This window comes from Cajanus cajan, chromosome 7, assembly GCF_000230855.2.
Source record: "Cajanus cajan strain Asha chromosome 7, NIPB_CcT2T_4, whole genome shotgun sequence".
Classification (NCBI taxonomy): Eukaryota; Viridiplantae; Streptophyta; class Magnoliopsida; order Fabales; family Fabaceae; genus Cajanus; species Cajanus cajan.
Genome location: NC_138523.1, coordinates 5552723 through 5575711, shown reverse-complemented (window position 1 = coordinate 5575711; position 22989 = coordinate 5552723). Strand labels below are relative to the sequence as shown.

Genomic DNA, 22989 nt, shown 5'->3' with positions numbered 1-22989 from the left:
CCCTATAATTTTTTAACTCCTTTCCATCAGATTTAACATTTGGGTTCTAAGACGAAAATGAAAAAAAAAATAATAAAGACAAATGAAATAACTGGGACTAAAAAATTATTTAATCCATATTTCTTTCATACATATGCCCCTTCACTGTTTTTGGACTACAGATTAACGGGTTTTGCAGCTAGCATGCAACATATCATTTTGATAATAGGTCATCAAAATAGGCAACTGCCTGAGTTCTCAAAATTGAACAGAATGAATAATTGATGCAATAGACAAAAATATTACAACAAAACATGCAGGTGTAGTTTTCAGTCAGCGATATTATTCCACACAAATTATACTAATGACTAGTAAAGAACTGAGTTTAAAGGGTTAAAAATTGTTATTTACAAGAGACGGAATGTATTAGCATGAGCCACCAACATCTAAACTAAAATGAGTAGCACCGAGTGCTAGTATGCCACGATCCTTCAGAGGCATGCTAATCTTAAATGCCACCAGGAAAAAAATGCTGCTAAAATTTCATGGCAGACCGTTGAACAATGTCATAGAGAGACAGAAGAATTTCAGCACCAATCAATGCAATAATGAGCCATTCTAGGAAATCGGATTTCCTATTTTGAAGAATTTCTTGTAGAAAACGGATATTATGCTGCAAAATTGAAAGGGGAAAAAGTTAAAATCCATACTTATAAGTAAAAATAAATAATAAATAAACAATGGAAATTCCGGATAGTAAATCCAGCCATAAATTATGTTTCCAAGATAAAAGTTACACCTCCACAAATTTCAACTTGAAATCAAGACTTGCAAATCTCTGAGTTAATTCAAATTCATCCCTAAGATATTCCCATATCTGAGCATATTTGGCATCTTTCCAAGCAATATCTGACCTGCAAAAACCATTTAAATTTTACTAGACACAGAAATATTTTCAGTTTTACTATTAGCAGGTACAATTTCACACGCTCACATAGTACATGCCATTTCTGATTACCTTGGGTAACAAGCATGTTAATTTACTTCTGCAATTTCTATTTGAAATAATATATGAAAAATTTTAATAAGATGAATAACTGGATAAAATTAATAAATTGAATGTGCCATGAATGCATGCTAACCATGGGTGCCCACAAGCACACCGATAAGCAGAACCATAGTGCGGTGCAATAGCAGCCATTTTCTGCAATTTTGGCTGCAAAACAAAATGCTCCAGGTGTGAGTCCTTGCAGGAGGGGCAGGGTGCAGCGACTCCTAGGCCTCACAAAACATACCTATGCAAGAATCGTGCAATTCTTTTCCAGGTCGCAATTCTTGCGGTTTAGATCTGATTCATGCAATTCATGGGGCGATTCAAGCATCAAAACAATTCGATCACTGATTCAAATCTCCAGCTGCTCGAATCGTACATATCCTATCGTGAATTTTACGATACTACCATGATGTTAATAGTATATCATGAATCATAAGAAAAGTCTACTTACAGGCCACTTCCAGAATTTTGCAATACCTGGAGGGAACACTAGGAATAGGAATTTCATATAAAAGAAATGGGAATACAATTCTTGAAGCCTACATTGATGATAACTACGCAAGGTCAGGTAATTGATAGGAGATCCACTACTGGTTATTGCACCTTTCTTGGAGGAAACTTTGTAACTTCGAGAAGTAAAAAACAAAACATTGTAGATCAATCTACTGCTAAAGCTAAACTTCGAGCTATGGCCCAAGGTGTTAAAAATTATCTCAGAAGGTTTGAACATTAAATGGGTTGGACCTATAAAGCTCTACGATAATAATAAGTCAGCAATTAGCATAGTGCATAATCCTGTTCAACATGATCAAAAGAAACAAATTGAAGTGGTCAGGTATTTTATCAAGGAAAAGCTGGATAGTTGTTTGATATGTACTGCACTCCATATGTACCTTCACCAGGTCAACTTGCTAATATTCTTACCAAAGGATTGTGTAGTCCAGATTTGAAAGAATAATAAGAGCATTTAATGTTTATTACCCTTCCATGTAGCTTAGTTAATTTTAGTTGAGCTCAATGTATCTTAGGAAGTTGTGATATTTTAGTTGTTCTCTTGAAAATAGTTCTAGTCATTTATTGTCTTTGTAACCATTTTTATTATAAATAGATCAATATGCTGGGTGGAAAATTCACTCGAGCACATTAAGAAAATTTCCTTTCTCATTCTCACAAATAAGTATATAATACGGATATTTTTAGATACTTCACTTTATATGCATCTTTGGAGTATCCAAGCCTTTATAAAGCTTATAAAAATTTGATACAAATACATATGAGAAATAGAAGCATATATAATATAGAAACCAACCGATCCCAAAGTGGGATAGCGGACCAACCGATCCCAAAAGTGGGATAGCAGATAGCAGAATGATCACTATTTTAATTTTTATATATATATATATATATATATATATATATATATATATATAATTAATAATATAAGTATAAAAATAAAAAATAACTCAATTTATACATTAATTATTTTCAATAATAAAAATTTATAGAAGTTAAACAAAATATAAAAAAATTGAAAATTAAGAAAACAAAATGTTTAAGGTCATATAAATTTTTTATAAAGTTACTATCTAAAAAATAGAGAAATAAAAATAAACTTAAACTGAATTAGGCCCATCAACCATACCAAAAGAGAAAAATAATAAATTTGTGCCCATTAGCCCAACTTTTCCAACCCTAATTAGTTAATTTTGCCCTCTAACACTAAGACCCATAAGTCGCTACCTCCCTCCCTCTTAGAAGAAGACAGCTCTACAGATGATCCGCCAGAGAAGACAGTTCAGGGCCAGAGAAGAAGACAGATCTGCCAAAGAAGACAGATATGTGAAGATCTGCCAGAGAAGAAGACAGATCTATAGGAGATCCACCAGAAGAAGTAAGGGAAAACCCGCCGCACAAACCGGGATCACGACACACCACCCCGCCACTTTCGCGATCGCTCATTTAAAGCGCTCCAAATTAAGTTTTTTGCAGCAATAATGAGTTGCTCCGCCATCATTTGATAAAATTTTTAGAATAATATTATCATCATACTGCATATCGTATCTAATACACATATATGAAGCACAGACTCCGACATGAACACTAGGACACGCCTAATGTCCAATATATATATATATATAACATGACAAAATTCTAAATTCAGAATTAAGATTTATATATATTCACCTCGTTGAAACAAAGTTATTTACAATGTTCATATGATAATGACTCTTACAGATAGAATACTAAGATGGATATGAATCATATCTCATCAAAGTTATAACAATTAGTAATTCTTGTGAAAATGAATTGCTTCTCTTCAAATTTATAGATAAAATACGAAGATGGATATGAATCATACTGCATATTGTAAATCAACATAATATGATTCATATCTCTTCAAATTTATAATAATTAGTAATTCTTGTGAAAATAAGCCTCACCAAAAAATGTTATGGGACTCGCAATATTTATAAGACTTTTAAAAAATATATATAATAGGAATGTCAGATAAGTGCTTCATCAGAAAAGATGTCAGAACTCTGCTTGACCCATGTCCAAGCTATTGCAAACGTGTCTAAGAAAAAAAAGACAATTGTGACACGGTGGAGGGGTGTCAAACGTGTGTCTAAGGCGTGAATGACAAGCATCTGTGCTTGAAACGTATTGGACATGGACATACCAACACATCGTTCTACAGATGTGTTCATGCTTTCATAGATCATAGGGTAATACATGATTTACCCGTCAATTTTTTTTCTCTATTTAATATACATTTGGGATGGCCAACCTTGATGCAATGCTAAGGTAGCTTCCTTGTGACCTAGAAGTCATTCAAATCTTGGTAAACAGTCTCCAGTCTCCATTTGCGGAGTTAAAGCTTAGTACATCTACCAATTCTAGATCCTACTGCTTAGATTGCCCTTATACATTTGGAAATTGAAAATGTGTCTACCAAAATAATCAGAAACTAGGAACACAATTTCTCTTTTCAGAAACAAGTTAACTGGCAGAATTTGTTAGCAAAAATTGGATTATTACCTCTCAAATAGTCCAAGCTTTAGAATCACATCAGCAAGATTTGAATTTGCCTTGCCCACTAACTGGAAAAGCTTCTTCCTTTGCATTTTGAATTTCCCAGTTGCTTCCATCTCACGGTTTATGTCTGTAAATTCTGCAACCATTCCATCAACCTAGAATAAAAGCAGAAAGGGGCTGTTAGAGTAGATTCTCGGAGGCATAGCACCAGTACATGGTATATCCAAATGTCAAAAAACCCTAACCATACGAAGAACATACCTGCCGACCATAGTAATCAAGAGCAATACTTTGACCTAGAACACTACCAATAGTTCGAATTCCATCAATGTTCAAGTATTGTAACATTATGTAATCTAGTCCACCTTGCATCCATGTGCTTAAAGCTGGTTTTTCTCTAACTTCATACTCTAAAATCTCGAAACAGATTAAAAATTAAATTGTATAAAAGGATGTTAACCGAGGCCATAGAAACCGAGTAAAAGAAAAATGTAATAATAATAACAATAAGGCAATAGTATATCTAAATAATAATAATTTTAAAGACCCAACAATATAAGGTAATGATAGTATTTGATAGTCACATGTCTACAAAGAAACAATACTGCTCGAGTCCTCCAGTACTTGGATGATTGGATCACAAATTCCAAGTTACAACACAGTGCAAAAAAGGCCTACAACATGTCACTACTATCAAGTCTTTTTTTTCAAAATAATCTAACCTTTCCAATTCTTTTATCCTTATGAGAGAAGAAATTCATTGAGACGAAAAGAAAATCACAAGGATATTGGAGATTAGAATCCTCGATAAGAAAACTAATGAATAAAACAATACATCTAGTGAGAAAGTGCATCTAATCCCTACGTATATCTGCCAGGAAAATCACCTTGAAAGGTTATATGCTATCAAACAAAAAAATATAACCAACATTGTCCCCCAAATAAGATGCCAACAAGCCAAAGAAACCTCCTTAAAATTACAAGCATTACCACTACATTATTCTAAAAATTTAGCCTCTTTATTCCCATCACAACAATTGTTTCAAGGACCTAGAGCACACAGACCATTCAAAAGAAAGGTTTAATTTAATTGCACTCATAGTCCCCTCCCCCCCCCCCCCAATTTTTATTTTTTTTGTGCTTTTATTCTCTTTTGCTTTTCTACTTCTTCCTCCTTCAATGATTCTTCATTTGTGTTCATGATTATTTGTTTTTGCCTTTTTCTGCATTCTATATTTGAGTTCCCGTTCATATTCTTTTGTTTCTTCTTCATTTGTTGGGTCAAGTTCGAGTTCCTATTTTTTTCTAATATTAAGTTCCTATTTTGTTCCTATTCTTATTTTTAGGACAATGTCTACCAACCTAAACCAAAGTCAGACATCCTCAAATTCTATTAAGAGGATAGTTATAGGATGGAAACATTGTCGTCCAACCAAAGAGAATGGTACCAATGAAATTGTTTGCAATAACTACAAAAAGATAATGAAAAGGAGGACTTACAAGAGAAAAGAATCATCTAATAGGATAGAAGGGAAATGTTCCATTCTGCCAAAGTTGTCCAAAAGAAGTTAGAGATGTGTTGTGGGCACTTGAGAAAAAAAAAAGTGGATGAAAAAGAGTGCGTCATACCAAAGAGAAATAGAAGATATAACTCTTGATAGTGAAGATCATACATTGGAGGAGATTTTGGAGAATTAGAAACTCAAATACCTGTTACTCCCAATGAGAAGAAAAAGGCTGCTATGAAGAAGGGACCTATTGACCTTTTATGTAAACAGCCAAAAACAGGAATTGCAAAAAACAAAGAGATATTAAAGCCAACAAGTATAAGGGAGACTTGTGACAAGGAAGCTTAAAGAAGGATCACCAGTATATAGCCTAGTTTTGGTATCAAGCTGGACTATCTTTCAACATGATCAAATTGGAGAACTTCCATTACATGGTTGCAATTGCAACTATTGGATCTTTTGGACCACATTTTTGACTTCCATCTTATCATAGGATAAGAGTTCCATTTCTTCAAAAGGAGGTGGAGTACATGGATAATTTAATTAAGAGTCAAAGGCAACAGGGAGCAATTTTTGGGTGTTTCATCATGTTAGATGTTTGGATGGATAGGAAGCAAAGATGCATAATTTTTTGGAGAACTCTTCAGTAGGTACAATGTTCATCAAATTTGTTGATGGGTCTAATTTTGTGAAGATGGGATTGAAGTTATTTAAGTTAATTGTCTCAACTGAAGAGGATATTGGAGAGGAAAAAGTTGTCCAAATCATAACAGACAACAAGAGTAACTATGTTCTTACCGGCAAGATATTGGAGTAAAAAAGACCCAAAATTTATTAGACTCCATTGTAGCACATTGCATAGCTTTAATGTTGGAGGACATTGGGATGCTTCCCAAAATTAAGACAATTTAGCGAGCAATCTCTCTTGTTGGTTTTATTTATGGCATTCAAGCACTTTAAGTTTGTTAAGATTCTATACAAACAAAAGGGAATTAGCGAGGTATGTAGTAACTCAACTTGCAACACCTTTCCTTTCCCTATAAAGGATCCTCCAAGAGAAATCAAATTTAAGAAAGATATTGTTTCGAATGAGTGGAATTCAAACAACTTGACAAAAAAATCAAAAGGAAAAGAAGCAAGTAAAATTGTATTATTGCCTACTTTTTGGAGGAATGTGATGTATATACTTAAAGTCATGGCTCCTATTGTGAAAGTACTTAGGCTAGTTAATGGTGAGAAAAAGCCAACTATTGACTATATATATGATATGAAGTTGTGGACAAGGCAAAGGGAACCATTATGAAGTCTTTTAATAACAATGAGGGCAAATACAAAATGTTTGAAATTGTTGATAGAAGATAGAATATTCAACTTCATCGCCCATTACATGCAGTGGGTCATTTTTTGAATCTAGAGTTGTTTTACGACAACCCTTAGATGGAATTTGATAGTGAGATTATCAGGGGCTTATATTCATGCATCAATAAGTTGGTAAGAAAAGTGGAGCAGAAAATCATGTTGGTACACACTTATAAAGTTGTAGGGGAAATGTTTGGGAGTAATGTTGCCAATATCAATGAGGAAAGAGGTTTCACCGGATAAGAAACAAAGCCTTTAAAAGTTTTGAACTTTTATTCTTTATGTCATTTGCTTCAATGTTTAACACACTTTCTTTGGCTTTGTAGCTCAATGGCAGAGACTCTATGGTTCATCAACTCCCAATTTACAAAAACTAGCTATAAAGATTTTAGGCTTGACTTGTAGTTCATCCAATTGTGAACGTAGTTGGAGTGTCTTTGAGCAAGTAATTGATTTGTATTTTAAGAGTCAATAATTAATTACCAATTTTTCTTATAATTATTGCTTTATTTAACTTAATGATACAAATTCATACTAAGAGAATGAATAGGCTTGAGCATAAAAGATTGCATGACTTGTTCTATGTCAAGTATAATCAAGCACTTGGGCAAAGATAAAACCTTAAGGATGAGTTGATCCCATTAGCCTTAATGATACTAATGAATGCAACGAATGGCTAGTAGGAGAGATGGATGAGGATGATGATGAAGCTCAAGAGAGAGAGAGTTTTTGATGGAGATGATCCACTTACTTGGGGAGATATTTATAGGGTTTCAGAGGTTGGAGAGCCCACAATGTATACTAGGGATAACAAAAGGAAGCAACCTATAAGTGGGGAAGGAGCATCAGCTCAAAAATCTTTTAAAAGAGGCAAAAGAGGGCCTTCTTCAACTAGAAAAGGAAAAATGGTTTGAGTTGAAGAAGATTTAGAAGACATTAGTGAGGAATCAGAGGAAGAATTGTCAAATATTAATTTTGACAATTCAGAAAGTGAAGAAGCTCAAAGCTATGCCACTTTGACTTTTAATGAGAAAAATGATTACGTTGAGGAAGGTGAAGGGAGTGATTAAAATTAGATTAGCAAAATGTGTCTTATTGTCTTTCTACTTTTTATTACATTTTAATCAATTATGTTTATGAGACTTTAATGAATTATGATATTGTTGATTTGATATTCAACTATTTAAGTCGATATTCAGTTGTTTTAATTTATTTGTGTTGTTTCTTTCAGATTTTGTGTGTGTGTATAGTTCAAGGTTATTGATAATGGATAACCGACTATGGCAATAAACCAAAAATCTGCTATAAACATATGGTGGAAAAAAAATAAATTATAAACAGCTAAAATAAATTAAAAACAACAGAATATCAACTTAAAGAGTTAAATATAAAAAAACAAAACAAAATAAAAGATACGGAACAAAATTAATTTTCAATGTTACAACAAAATAGGAAGTCAAACTTGACCCAACAAATGACAGAGATGAAGAAGAATTAAAAAAATAAAAGATGAAGAGCAGGAACTCAAATAGAACAAAACATATGAAGAATCATTGAATAGGTGAGGAAGAAGTAGAAAAATAAATAAATAAATGCAAAAAAAAAAAAAAAAAAAAAAACTTGTTTTGAACCTCACTCCGAAGTTCACCGGAGTTGTTCACCAAACTAAGGGATCGTCGTAGTCTAGGTTGCTGGAGAGGGGCTGCTACTATTCAAGTCAAAGTTGAACAAAGGTTCAGATAACCCTAGGACAGCAGCAACGTTTGGGTTTGGGAGCAACAGTGTTCTATGTCCGTTTTGCGTTCAAGGCAAAAGTGTTTGGGTTTTTCTTTCAAATGGGTTGGGACAGAAACCCTAAAATGGGACTTTTTATGAAAAAAAAATGTCATGACTGCTATAAAGGTTTACTGCATGATGGCCATGGCGGATATGGTGGACACCACCATAAAACGCCAAATAATGGATGGCGATTTGGCCAGAGACTGTTCCTCTATTTTGTTATAACGGGGTTATAACCGTTATTTGATAATATTGATATTTTGTTCACCATATGTTTATGGCCGATTTTTGGCTCACCTCCACAGATCGTTATTTGTTCTTGTACATGATACACATAGACACAAACATATATATAGTACAATCGCAATTTCCACTATTTGTCCACAATGCTATCTGCTATTTCACATGGCATATTTTTGGCTTTCCACCATTTTCCACAATCCTCTATCGATAACACTGATGAAAAATTTTGCATTATATTCTAAATTTGAATACATATTCGATATAAGAACTCACCATCCTTTCTCATTTCAGGAAGAAGACCAGATGCATGCTTCTTAACAATTTTCAAATAGCCATCAACCTCATGTTCAGGGACATTAAACAATACAATGGAGCCATACTGAAAAACCACCAAGTAACAACCATTGCTTCCACTCAAGAAAACACCTGGACCCTAAAAATGTACTTTGCAGTTACTATCATTGATCTAGTGACTTAAAATGTTTATTAAATAGTTGAGAAGGCACACAATACACTTAATCATCCAATGCATGAAAATAAAAGAAAAAAAAAATAGTTATAGCTTATAATGTAAAAACACTTAATCAAACCAATGTAAACATGTATTGCAAATCTTCACAGACATCATGGCAATATGTAAAAATGTATAGATTTTTATTTTGCTGAATGTAAAAATGTATAGATGATTTCCCCTACTTCAACTTTTATCGTGAACCTCATTCTAGAAAGAATCTATTTATACACCACAAGCATGAGTTCGGTCTCATGATGCTTTTGATATGAAAAAGTTTAAACATTAAAGAACAACAAAATAAATTAGCTAAGGGTGTTTTTGGATGAGGAATTTAGAAATTCAAAGAGTTTGAAATTCATAGAATTTTAAATATTTCGATTTCAATTTCCATCATTCTTTAAATTTTTTTTTGGACATGTCAATTCAAATTTCTTAAATTTTAAATTCTCAGTTAAGATATGTGAATCTGATTTTCACCATGGTAAAATTAATTTTAACATATATATATATATATATATATATATATATATATATTGAAATTTTAAGATTAAATTTTATAATGTGCATTTCATGTCATAATTTCATCAACTCTCTTTCCTCCAAATAAAATTAAAACAAATTGTGTATGCACTTGTGACTTGTGTGCATCAACAATAATTGTGGCCTCAAAACTTCTACACCTTTCTTAAGAAGCACCGAGTATAAAAAAATTCTACAGGGTACAGTGACAAAGTGGCAATATTACTTATTATTCTTAACCATACAGGATATGCACTGCCTACATACTAGATACCATACTCCAAATAACAAAAAAAATATAAAATAACGAAAACATGACAGAAGAGCAGTAAATAGCGAGGACAAAATGGACACAAGCATAGCACAAGAGCAACATACCTTGGAATCACAAATATCACCAAACTTGAGAACTACATAATTAGTCATCCGTGACGATGGTGGGACAAAGTTTGGTTTGTTCTGTTCCACCAAGCTTTTTAAATCAACACTGCATTCAAAGAAATGAGATAATAAATTCATATATCAATATATACATATGAAAGAACAAGCTATTAAGCAGAGAGAAAAATACAGTTATCTGATTTTAAAAATTCAGCAATATTACTTTTCCCTAACACTTCATGAATGTAACAATGTAACTGAATATGACACATGGTAGTAAGTATCGCACGATTCGCGATACGTATCGTACGATACGATACGATACAGAGCCTCCGCGATTCGAATCGCATGTAGAATCGTTTTTGATTACGAATCGTATGCGAATCGCTTGAATCGTGTTCGGAATCGGAAAATCGCGATTCATAGGAGAAATCGCACGATTCTGAACATTTTGGGTCACCCCCGAAACCGGGTCGGGTCACGCACGACCCGGTTCTAAAAACCCTAAAAAAATGATTTTTTAAAAAAAAAAAAAACGAAATGAGACAGAAACTCCCGCTTAGACTCCCTGTACATGACCCACTTAGTGGGTTTCACTTTTTGTGGTCCATTTGCGTGGTCCAACTTCTCTGCTTCGTTTGTTTGGGTTGCTGTTCGTGGTCCAAGGTAAGGGCTTCCTTCTTGTTGCTGATTGGGTTGCTCTTGTTGCTGCTTGGGTTGCTGTTCGTGGTCCAAGACTCCAAGGTAAGGGCTTCCTTCTTGTTGCTGTTTGGGTTGCTGTTTGTGGTCCATTCCTTCACTTGTTCTCTCTTTTTTTCTTTGTTATTCCCTCTACAACTTCCCTCTCTTGCTGCTGTCTAAGTTTCTATTTATTGGTACTTGGTAGGCCATTAAAAAATGGGTCATTCAAAAAGAGAGCCGGATATCACTTGGAACTATTGTGATAGTATCCCTCCAAATAGACTCAAAGTAAAATGTAAGTTTTGTTCTCATGTTTGTTGGGGTGGTATTTCAAGGATGAAACATCATCTTGCGGGAACAAAGGAAAATGTGATTGCTTGCACAAGTGTTCCGGATGATGTGAAGGAAATATTTGTCAAGCTCTTGGAAACTAAAGATAAAAAGAAAGAGGATTGCTTGAATATAGAGAATGGGACAGTAAAAGGAAAAGAGGGAACATTTCAAATTTTCCAACAAAAGACAATGAATGAAGTTTGTAAAGATAGGGAATTTGTGATTCAAGAAATTTGTAAATGCATTTATGGTAATGCATTACCATTTAATTTGGTAAGGAGTCCTCTTTTTATTCAAATGTTGAAGGTTGTTGGAGAATATGGGAGAGGTTTGAAGCCACCAACTTATCATGAGGTGAGGGTTTCTTTTTTGAAGAAAGCTGTTGACAACATCCAAAAAAGCTTAGAGAAATATAGAAGTGATTGGGAGAAATGGGGATGCACCTTGATGTGTGATGGTTGGACGGATGGAAAAGGAAGATCACTCACTAATTTTCTTGTTAACAGTCCAAGTGGGACTGTTTTTTTGAAATCTATTGATACTAGTGATGTGATAAAGGATGGGAAAAAAATGTTTGAATTGTTAGACAACATTGTTGAAGAAATTGGGGAGGAGCATGTAGTCCAAGTTGTGACGGATGGGGCTTCTAATCTTGTGGCTGCTGGACAAATGTTAATGGAGAAGAGAACCAAACTATTTTGGTCCCCATGTGCAGCCCATTGCCTTGATCTAATCCTTGAGGACATTGGAGAGCTTCCGGTATTCTATAATACCATTGCTAATGCAAAGAAGATTACTACCTACATATATAGGCATACATGGGTCCTTAATTTGTATAGACAATATTCCAATGGAGGGGAATTAGCAAGACCAGCTGTGACAAGATTTGCAACTTCTTATCTTACACTAAATTGCATTAAACAACAAAAGAATGCTCTTAGATCAATGTTTGCATCGGAGGAATGGGCTACTAGTCCACATGCTAGTAAAAGTGAGGCTAAGCAAGTCATGAACCTAGTGTTGAGTGATGATAGATTTTGGAGATCAATTACATATTGTCTAAAGTGCGTGATTCCACTTGTGAAAGTGTTAAGGCTTGTAGATGGTGATTCAAAGCCAGCCTCACCATACATTTATGAAGCAATGGATAGGGCTAAAGAGAAAATTGCTCAAAACTTTCAAATGCAAGAGTCAAGGTATAAAAAAGTGTGGAAGATTATTGACACTAGGTGGAATCTGCAGCTTCATAGGCCTCTTCATGCAGCTGCCTATTATCTCAATCCTAGGTAAATTATTTAAAAATAATTATCATTTTAAGAACTACTATTTTCTTTGTGCCTAGTAGCTAAGTTATTTCTTATTTGGTTAGGTATCATTATGACAAGAACTTCAATCCGGATAGTGAAGTGTTAATTGGTTTATATGAAACCTTTCAAAGAATGGTTCCGGATATAAGGACAAGAGTTATAATAGATCAACAACTTGAAAAGTTTAAGGGAGCTAAGGAGATCTTTGGAATGGACATGGCAATAGCTACTAGAGATAAGAAACAACCGGGTATCCCTTTAATTTTTACTCTTTATTAATATCATAAACATAATACATAATAATTAATAACTACATTTGTAAAATAAATACATTTTTTTTTGTAGCTCTTTGGTGGGAGAGTTACGGTGGAAGAGGTAAAGAGTTACAAAAGGTGGCCATGAGAATTTTGAGTCTTACATGTAGTGCCACGGGATGTGAGAGAAATTGGAGTACATTTGACCAAGTGCATACTAAGAGAAGAAATCGATTGGAGCAACAAAGATTAAATGCACTTGTATATGTCAAATATAATCTTCAACTTGAGATGAGGCAAAATAGTAGAGAAGAGAATGGAGATACCTATGATCCCATATGTTTGTCAGATATTGAATCCGATGATGAATGGATCACCGAAAAGGAGAATCCTTGCTTGCCTATTGATGCCTCATGGATGGATGTACATGAGTGCTTTGGTGTTGATGAGGGAGCTCCAAAGAAGAAAAGAAAGAGAGGTAATTATTTATATTTAAAAGTTAGTTTAGAACTTGGAAGTTGGAATTAGAACTAGACCTTATTATTTTCTTATTTCTTTTGATTACATAGGTCCAAGAAACTTGAATGCCAAGATTGGTAAGGGAAAATCAATAATAGAAGATGAGGATGAAATTGAAGATAATGAAGAAGAAGAACTTTTGATATTAGAAGATGAAGATGACTTGAGTGATGTAGATCTTGGGGTTGGGGATGATGAATGATCTTGGATAGGGGCATTTTGTATAGATTTTTTGAGGCCATATGACTGAATTTGTGTGGCAGAATTTGTGTGGCAGTAGCACCACTTGTTGCTGAGTTTATGCTGCAACAACACTAATATTTTTTTTGGGTAGCTATATTGCTGAATTAGAATAGCAATCAGTCCTTGGTATATGCATATATTTAGCAACAACAATGATTTTTTTTGGAGGCTTTGTTGTTGAACTGTGCAGTCATTTCTTTTGGCTTTGAGACTGTTTTTATTTGTATAATTGTATCTTTGTTTGTATTGAAGTTTATATGTTACTAATTACTATATATTTATGTATGACTTCATTTTTATATGTCTTGTATGCATATATATACACTATGTTTTTATTGATCATGAATCTTACGATTCACGATACGATTCGATTCACGATTCAAAAAATAAGCCTTCCGATACATTATTTGTATCTCGATTCAACTACCATGATATGACATTCTTTGTTCTCCAATCCTCTCCAAGAAAACAAATGATAGCTTTTTTAAATTTTAATGACAACAATACTAGAATGTCAAACCGAAGATCATGCCTTCTGTGGGTGGACAGAACATCCCTAATATCCAGAGAAGCTATTTAACTACAAGCATAGTTCAATGAGAATAACCAATGATCGCCATTTTGGATCACTGATGACGCATTTTCCAATTTTAAAATTAACACCAAATTTAAGCCATTAATGCAGTAACTCCGTTTTGGAGTTAGGGCTTGTTGCACAATTTATAACTATATTTGTGAATGACAACGGTATGGCACATTTTTATAGTCTTCAACAGTAATTGTTGTGTTGAATGAACCTAAAACACCAAGCAAGGCTTTAAATTACCAATGCAGTCACATTGCGGCCACTACAGACCGCCACAGGCAAACACAGCAAGCTATTTAAATCCCAGGCACTAATACTTCTGACTCAGGAAAAAGATTCTTCTTGCCAAGTAGTTGTAGTACGTAATCATAAGCTCACCATAAGATATGAGTGCTTTGTGGCTATCATCATCATTCAGTACATTATGTATACACATGTAATAATGTATCAGAAAGCAACAAGAGCTAAGCATACAGATAGTTTCTCCCAGCCCCCTGTTTTAACTTTACAATATCAGTTCCCTATCTAAAATACGCGACCTTCTACACCTAGTTAGCCATTCTTTTCAATTAAAATGCTTCTTTAAAGTCAATATGATCCAAACAATTACTGTTTCCTCCAAATCCTTTTCTCACAAATAATAATAACAAGGTTAAATTGCACTTTTAAACCCTCTATAATATTTAATTAGCAATTTTAGTCCTCCAATTCTATAAAATTCAAAATTTTGGTTCACTCATCGAAGATTTTGAGATTAAAATGAGAAGTATTATTTATCCTAAATATTATTAGATATTAATTGTTACGTCATGTACTTAATATCATGTCATGACTAACACTACCAACATCACAATTTTAAGGACGGATGGACATTCAGTTAGGGGACTAAAATTGCATATTAGATATTATATTATAGGAGGAACAATGCAATTTAGCCTAATATATACCTATTATAAAAGGGAAATTGGGATATATAACCGTTTTTGTCTCCATTTTTTAGTGAACCACTATATCCTTCGAATGTAAAAAGAAAAAAAACATGTTTGAATAACTATTCGCATCCTTCTAATATTTGTCGGTGCAAGTAGTAGCTCAACCCATCTAGGAATGATATAATCAAAATTGAAACTATGAAGAAACGTTCCAAACAATTAACCAATCCTACATGTTCTCAATTTCAAATTGAAAAATAAACTAGTAAATGAAGCATAACATGAGCGAAAGTCCTTATCCTGAAAAATTGGGGGGAAATTGTTAGAGTGGAAGAAGAAGGAGTGAGGCGCGAAATGAATATACCTAGTAGAGAAGAAGAAGGCTCTGACAGGAATAGAAGGTTTGGTGTCTTGGTCGACGGTTCCATCGCCGCTGCGTTCAGCGTCGACCTCGGAGCAGGAAACGGCGTCGTTCCAGTCGAGTGTGGGGAGGGAGGAGACGCAGCGCACGAGGGCGGAGCCGAGATGGCGGGAGTGGGCGAAGGAAAGGCGCGTGGTTGGGGGAACGGGGAGAAAAGAGTGGGCGAGGATTGTGGCGACAGTGGCGAAGGAAGAGGAGGAAGAAATGTTGGTGAGTGAGCAAGAGGTGGAAGCGGAAGCTAGAGAAGATGAGGTGAAGAGGAAGGAACGAAGGCGCAAGGCTCTCAGGGTGCTGCAGTCTAAGGTGCGCCACATCTTTTCGTTTCCGAGTTACGCTCAGAGATACACTAGCACCTCCGCAACTAACCCTTATTTATTTATTTGTTTGTTTATTATTTTTTATTGTTTTTTTTTTTTAACTGTTATTAATATTATTAGCTTAAAAAATGAACTATCTAACACCGGCTATTTTAAAAATAAAAATATAAACAAAATAAAGTGAACAGTAAAAACTAAAAAAAGAACAATTTTTGTTTTATTTGTTGTACTTGTAAGAATAATTTTCGACCAATTTTGAAAAGTGAAATTTAAGAAAAAGTATAAAAAAAAATAATAATAATAATAATTTAATAAAAATTTGTGAAGAAAGAAAGAGTAGTTTAAAACAAAGGTATAAGGACATAATTGTTAAAAATATGTATAAGCACATATTTATAGGTACGTCGTATCAAAGGTATAATTAATTTGTTACTAGACATAATAAATATAATTTTGAAGTGTATTTTATTAAGATTTTAATAAATTATAAAAAAAATATATTATAAATTCTTTTGTGGTATTTAATAGACAATCAAAATTTTAAAAATCGTTTTTATTAAAAGACATTTTTAAATATAAAAATTAACATGATACTCAATTAGAATAATTCAATTTTTTTTTTAAGTACATCAAAATTTGTTTATATTTAATTAAAATAATCACGATTTTTTTAAGAATCTAACAAAATTTAGTAATATTCAAGACTTTTTTCGCTTAAAAAAATTGTTTACATTCAAAAACAAATAGATTTTAATAGATTATTTTAAATAATAAATTTTGTGAGATTTTTTAAATAAAATTTACATATAATTCACTTGTCCAACAATCACACCAAAACATTTAAGATTTCACATGACTTTTTTTTCCTTTTATTTATGCTTTTCCTTTATTTTTTCTTTCTCATAAATTTCCTTTCTCGCCTTTTTTGTTTCTCTCTTTTTCTCATCTCACTTCTCTTCTCTTCTCTTATTTCTTGTATTCTCTTTTCTCTCTCCTCTTCCCTCCTTATTTGATCTTTTCACTCCTTCTTCTTTGTTTTTTTTTTCTTCTCTATCTCGTTTTCTCTTTCTCTTTTTATTCATCTCTCTCATTTACCTCTTCTTCTTCTTTCTATTTTTCCTCCTATTTTTTTATCTATCAAAATTGATGTATAATTTATCAATATTTATTTTTTTAATTATTAAATATTTGAGCAATAATTTTCAAATTCAATAAAATGAATGAGAAAATATCAATTCATGTTAAGATATAGGTAACGAAATGTTACTTATATCACTACAAAAAAAAAGTGTGATTAGTGACAGTTACTTTTGAAATTTTTAACAGTTATAAACAGCAATAAATCACGTTTTCAGCATCATTAATAACCATTAGAATCACAATTGCCAAAAATTATTTGTGGCAAATATTTTCTAAACACGGGTTTTGGAGCTAGAAAATTAAGTCACTTTAATTTATGACAATTTTAAGCCTTCACAAAATGCATCTTTGTTTGACTTGCTTCACATTTGTTGGCTATCTTAAACTGCTAAAACATGCATCCTTGTTTGACTTGCTTCACATTTTCTAACAGTTTTAAACCACCAAAAAATGTATTTTTGTTTGACTTGTCTCACATTTTCGAACAGTTTTAAACCACCAAAAATACACTTCAATTTACATAAATTATAATTTAAAACTGCCACATTTTTAGTATTTTAAAGATAGCTATTTTAAATTCTTATTATAAGTTGGAAAGTCTATATATTTTAGATATTTATCAAATTATTATTTAACATGGTCACTAATTATATTAGTCATTTGAAATTAATAGTGACCATATTATAGGTTTATAATCCTTTGAGGTTCAACTAAATTAATATGATCTCAAAAGGTTTAATTAAACATAACTAAGAGGGAATGAAGGATACCTTATGTTAATTTACCTTAAAAGAGAACATATAAATATTTGAGTAAATATTTGAACATATAGGAACTCGATAAGAGAACACTTAACCCTAAAAATTCTTTTATATTAAACTATATGAGATCTCTTATTAATCTTGATTTTGATTTCTAAATTTTACTTACAATCAATCTTAGAATTACTCTCAACTTAACATTTAAGTATTTTTAAATCTCATTTATTTAATTTAACTAAATATTAACAATCATAATGTCAAACAAGTGGTCCCTATGGATTTGATAATTTATTATTTTATGACAATTGTACACTTGATGTTTTCTCACATCAACGGGCCTTTATGGGTTGACAACCTAGGTGCTAGAAATTGAATTTTTGTTGAGTGACAATGGATTGCTTATAGAGCAATGATGAACATGATGAAGTTATGTTCAATGACATAAGGTCACTGGGCAAGCTTTAGCAAGTATTGTTCACTTGGGTCAATTTGCTCGGTGAGACATTCTTGTCAAGTGAGCTTTGGCATCTATGATAGGATTGGGAGCCTCACTTAACAAGGTAGTCACAGTAAGCGAGACATAGTTTTTAACAATTGGACCATTCTTAACATGTTAAGCGAGGAAATCTCGTTGAGTGAGCAATGGCCTTTACGAAGAAGTTCTCTTTGGAGCTTGCTATGATAATTGGTTGTGCTTAAGTGAGCTTTGGTCCTTACTAGAGATCTCTATAGGAGGTTGCTTAGTGAGCGGTGCACATTGGACAAGTTTTCCTCCTTGGAATTGGGGTTGCTCAATGAGTGTAGCTCGCTCAACAAACCCCTTGTTTTTGTTGAACTCTAAGTTGGTTGTGTTATTCTTGTTAATTAATTGAAAAAGTTTGATAATCTTCCTATGATATTGATGTATGGTTAAACTATGTTGCAAGTTGACAAAATCGAGTGTTTGTACTAAGTTGTATGATATGTAGATTGGAAGTTATTAAGTTGTTTGTTGTATGTTTATTAAGTTGTATGTTGTAAAGTAGAAAGTTGCATGTTGAAGTTGTTTAAGTTGTAAAGCATCCATTTGAAAATGCATGTTTTTTTAAAGTTGAAAGTTCAACTAAAGAAGAATAAAGTTATTTCACATTGTGAAGATCTCATTAGGGATCTAAAGTTGTGATACTTTTAAATTGGGACCTATTTAGATTGGGAGATGAAAATAGAACAACTCTTCACTTGCAACCAAGTGAGTGAAGAGAGAAAGGTTCCTTTGACTATCTTAAGCTTCCAACAGTATGTCATGTATTGGGGGATATTCCTAACTAGAGAAAGAAGAATCAACAATGACCCCCCAAATAGTTATTGAAATGATCTCAAAGGAGCCATGAGGAGATTGATGGAATCATGTCCAAGGGTTCCATCCAAAAGGAGCTTAGAGGAATGTGTTAAGCAAGTAAAATCTAAGAGGATTGGGCCATAATTAGTTAGTGGGCCTAAGCTCATGTTGAGCTATAGGCTACTGAATATATAAGTCCAATAACTCTTGTACACTTGTATATAGTTCCTTTATTTTTAAGTCTTGTATTTTGGGCCAAGTTGTATAGTTACTTTATTATAATTTTCATTATTGTGTAATTTTTGGGCCTACGAGGTGTATCTCATTTTTGGGTCATACATTAATATTTGATTTGAAATTACATGTGGCTAACCAAACCAAGCACATGGGGGAAAACATAGTGTTACAAATTCAAATTTAAATATTAATCTCATGGAGCCAAAAACAAGTCACACCTTCCTTGCTTGCCACATGCCTCTTTTTCATTGGTTAGTCTAGATCTTAAATTTAGAAGCACATAGTGTATGTGGCATGTTGGAGCCTAATTTTATGTACCCATTTGGGACGAGAAAGGAACAAAAAACCCTAATGGAGGACCATCTTTAAAGAACATAGGACCTTTGACAAGGTCTATGATTATGAGGCTAGAAGAAGCTACTAGAGAGGATGTACTTCTTAGACCTATGCTTATCATGAGCATAGAGTATGTGTTCTCCTCCAAGTTGCTTAGTCTTCTATTGTATATATTTTGTATAGTTTATTCTCCATTCCTTTGTAAATAGTAGTTAAATGTATATGTTGTTTTTACCCTTGTATTTAGGGGTGTACATATGTGGGTAATTACCCACAAATATATCTGTCTGTAATTTCTCACGAATGTATATCACGGATGTATCTGTGGGTCACGTCTATATTATTTTAAAAAATTCATTTCAAAATTGTTATTAAATTATTAATAAACCTGTTTATAATATTATTAAATAAAAATAAATAAGTATAAGAACATTAATTTAATTAAAATAAATATAAATGGAAACAAGTTCAACCAATTCATATTAATTTCATTTGAACATAGTTTGGTTTTAAAATTAGACAATAAATTGAAACAAAACAAAGTAAAGTTTGATTTTTTAAATTAAACATAACATGAGTTCTCTAAATTTTAATAGTTAGAATATCCTGACGAATGCTGATGTTGTTGGTCATTAGCTTGTTCATCATTTGTTGCTTGTTGATTGCCATCATTTTGTTATTGTTGCTCCTAGGGTTGACTGTTAGGTTGTTGTTGTTGACTGTTTGATTGTTGTTGTTGAAGAGCATTTTGCATGGTAGATGGTAAGAAAGGAAGTATAGCAGTAACAAAGGTCTGAAACTGAGTCTAATATTAAGAGTGCAAGGTCTGAAATTGAGTTTGATATTGAGAGTGCATTTAACGCATCTCCTCCTCATTAGCTAAAACTCGTTGTTTCAACTAAGTAACCTCCTGTGCATTTTGAGACTGACTTGAAGATGTCTCTATCTAATGCATAAAACTACCATCTCCATTCTCAAAACCTTGAGAAAGATCTCCTACACCATAACGATGTCCCTTATATTTTCCACCCACAATTGCATCCCAACATCAACTCCTAAGTCTTTCTTCCTCAACAGAGTCTAAAAGGGGCGCATTCTGAGGTACCAATAGTGGATCCAACCTCAAACCTCGCTTGAGAAAGTCTAGTCTTAAAGTTTTCCTGTTATCATTATAAACATTGTGTAAGAATATAGTAAACATTAATAAAATTGAAAATAAGTACAAGCAACATAAAGGGCTCATATATGTTTGCCTGAGAATGATGTAAAGAAATGGTAGGGGATGTGTTAATGGGTTTAGTAGGAGAGTCAATGTTAAAAGAAGGAATATCATATAGTATAGGCGAAAGGGTGGTTGAAGTCTTTTGAGGTGAATTTGTGAGTGAAGTAGGAGTAGATGGAATGTAATAAGGAAAATAGTCTTCATAAAACACAACATTGTGAGATACCTCAATATTTCTAGAATGAAGGTTATAAGTGAGATAACCTTTAGTAAAAGGTTTAAATCCAAGAAAAATGCAAGGATGGGTGTGTGGATCAAGCTTTTTATGATGAGCAATGATAAAAACTTTAAGTGAAGAAATGTCACAAACTTGTTTATGTAAAAGTTCATAGGGTGCTTTATTTTTCAAAAAAGGAGTTGGTAAACAATTGATAATAAATGCAACATATAAAAGTGCAAAAGACCAAAACATTGGAGGCAAATGAGACTGAAAAAGAAGAGCATGAGTAACATTTAAAAAATGGTGTTTATGTTCTATAATACCATTTTGTTGTCGTGTTTCAATGCAAGTGGTTTGATGAATTATTCCTTTAAAGGCAATGATGGAAACCTCAAGGAGGAACTAGATTGTTGCAATTTCTCCATCAAGTTCCTTCCTAGATTTTTTCCTTTTTGACACTCCTCAAGCTTCTTCAACGTCTCCAATGGAGGAGGAAACATCTGAAATCACCTTTAATGGTGAAGAATTCTCTTCAAGTGGTGCCACTTCAAGAAATAAGATAAACTACTTCAAGTTGTTGAGTTTGAAGCCCTCTTGAATAAGTGGTTTTAGTTTTGATGTAGCTTTGTTTGAATTTTCTTCATTTTATATTTTTAGCCTATGTTAAAAGGATATTGTATTGATTGTTTCATAAGACTTAGGCTTGTATGTGATTACTTGTTATGATTGTTATGATTTCAAAAACTTATCTTGTTTTAGTAAACATAACTCAATGTTTCTCATTTCATGTGAAAACATGATGTAATAGATTATCAAGTGTTGGTAATAGATTACAAAGTGTTTTGACATTAAATGAAACTTGATTCATTCAAAAGAATTCAAGATTAAGTCAAGTAATAGATTACCATTTTAGGTAATAGATTACTGAAACTTAGTTTTGAAGTGGAATTCGAAGTCTTCTTCATAATAATCGATTACCAATCAAGGTAATAAATTACCATGGTGACTTTTGAGTGAAAACAAGTGAAACAAGTGATTTTGGCATCGAGTTAATTGATTACCATCCTTAGTAATCGATTACCTCTACATAAAATTGAGTTTTATGCTTACTAAAGCTCGGGATAATCAATTACCATTCTTGGTAATAGATTACCTCTATTCTATAATCAATCTAATTTCAGTTTTTAAAAGTTTGGTAATAGACTACCTTCACAGGTAATAGATTATAACTGTTACGAAATTTTTAAATGCTAAAATCCTCTTTGCACTATAAATGTAACTCTTTTCAAAAACTTAAAAGTGAGATCAAAACCTTAAAAGAGAGATAAAAAATATTATGAAAAACATTTTTAGAACAAGAAAATATTACATTTTTTTTAGAAAGAATCCAAGTGCTAAAGATTGATTAAAGAAGATGAGTTCTTGAAATATTTCAAGAAGCTTATGAGCTAATATTTGAACAAGATCATTCTACACATTTTAGGTGTACTCTTTTCGATCTTTAATCTTTGTTTGAACTTTTAGTTGTGTTACTCTTTGAGATAGGGTGTCTCAGGAAAGAGTTAAAAGAAATCTTGGGATAGGTTTTTCTCAAGTGAATTCTTGAGGTGCAAGAATTCTGTGTTTGTGTAATCTTGCGGGATCAAGATTGTGTGATTTAGATTCTAATTATAATATTGGTTGCATATGGTGTTTGTAAAGAATATTATAGTGGAATAACTGGATTTAGTGGGGAGCTAAGTCTGAAATTGGATGTAGGCCTTTGTATGACTAAACCAGTATAGATCACT

General features: G+C 32.9%; 2 protein-coding genes across 4 annotated transcripts; one reads left to right on the top strand and one right to left on the bottom strand.

The window, feature by feature from the left end:
* Positions 1-243: 243 nt before the first annotated feature.
* On the bottom strand, positions 244-16007 carry LOC109810258 (sporulation RMD1-like protein, putative (DUF155)). 3 transcript variants are annotated; one of them, XR_014428095.1, is made up of 8 exons: positions 15592-16007; positions 10370-10478; positions 9232-9391; positions 4331-4479; positions 4073-4224; positions 1275-1414; positions 1122-1195; positions 779-893 (listed from the first exon to the last, which is right to left on the bottom strand). XR_014428095.1 is itself a non-coding variant. In XM_020373682.3 (7 exons), exons 1-7 carry the CDS (start codon positions 15960-15962, stop codon positions 515-517), a joined length of 1194 nt encoding a protein of 397 aa, XP_020229271.1. In that variant the 5' UTR covers positions 15963-16005; the 3' UTR covers positions 244-514. The 3 variants fall into 3 exon arrangements, 1 of the variants encoding a protein (XP_020229271.1); XM_020373682.3 differs by lacking the exons at positions 1122-1195; positions 1275-1414 and adding an exon at positions 244-652 and having other exon boundaries at positions 15592-16005; XR_014428094.1 differs by having other exon boundaries at positions 1122-1414.
* LOC145949690 (uncharacterized) lies at positions 10660-13997 on the top strand. The gene is made up of 4 exons (XM_083060463.1): positions 10660-12672; positions 12756-12943; positions 13039-13425; positions 13517-13997. The coding sequence occupies exons 1-4, from the start codon at positions 11270-11272 to the stop codon at positions 13666-13668; spliced, it is 2130 nt and encodes a 709-aa protein (XP_082916589.1). The 5' UTR covers positions 10660-11269; the 3' UTR covers positions 13669-13997.
* Positions 16008-22989: the final 6982 nt, after the last annotated feature.

What these genes read in the sequence shown, in the direction of transcription:
- LOC145949690 (XM_083060463.1), top strand. Translation starts at nt 11,270, where the DNA reads ATGGGTCATTCAAAAAGAGAGCCGGATATCACTTGGAACTATTGTGAT. An exon ending in GCCTATTATCTCAATCCTAG is followed by an intron (nt 12,673 to 12,755) that starts GTAAATTATTTA and finishes TTATTTGGTTAG; the next exon opens with GTATCATTATGACAAGAACT. An exon ending in AAAGAAGAAAAGAAAGAGAG is followed by an intron (nt 13,426 to 13,516) that starts GTAATTATTTAT and finishes TTGATTACATAG; the next exon opens with GTCCAAGAAACTTGAATGCC.
- LOC109810258 (XM_020373682.3), bottom strand. Translation starts at nt 15,962, where the DNA reads ATGTGGCGCACCTTAGACTGCAGCACCCTGAGAGCCTTGCGCCTTCGT. An exon ending in GTGATATTTGTGATTCCAAG is followed by an intron (nt 9,392 to 10,369) that starts GTATGTTGCTCT and finishes GTACATTTTTAG; the next exon opens with GGTCCAGGTGTTTTCTTGAG. An exon ending in TCAAGTTGAAATTTGTGGAG is followed by an intron (nt 653 to 778) that starts GTGTAACTTTTA and finishes TCAATTTTGCAG; the next exon opens with CATAATATCCGTTTTCTACA.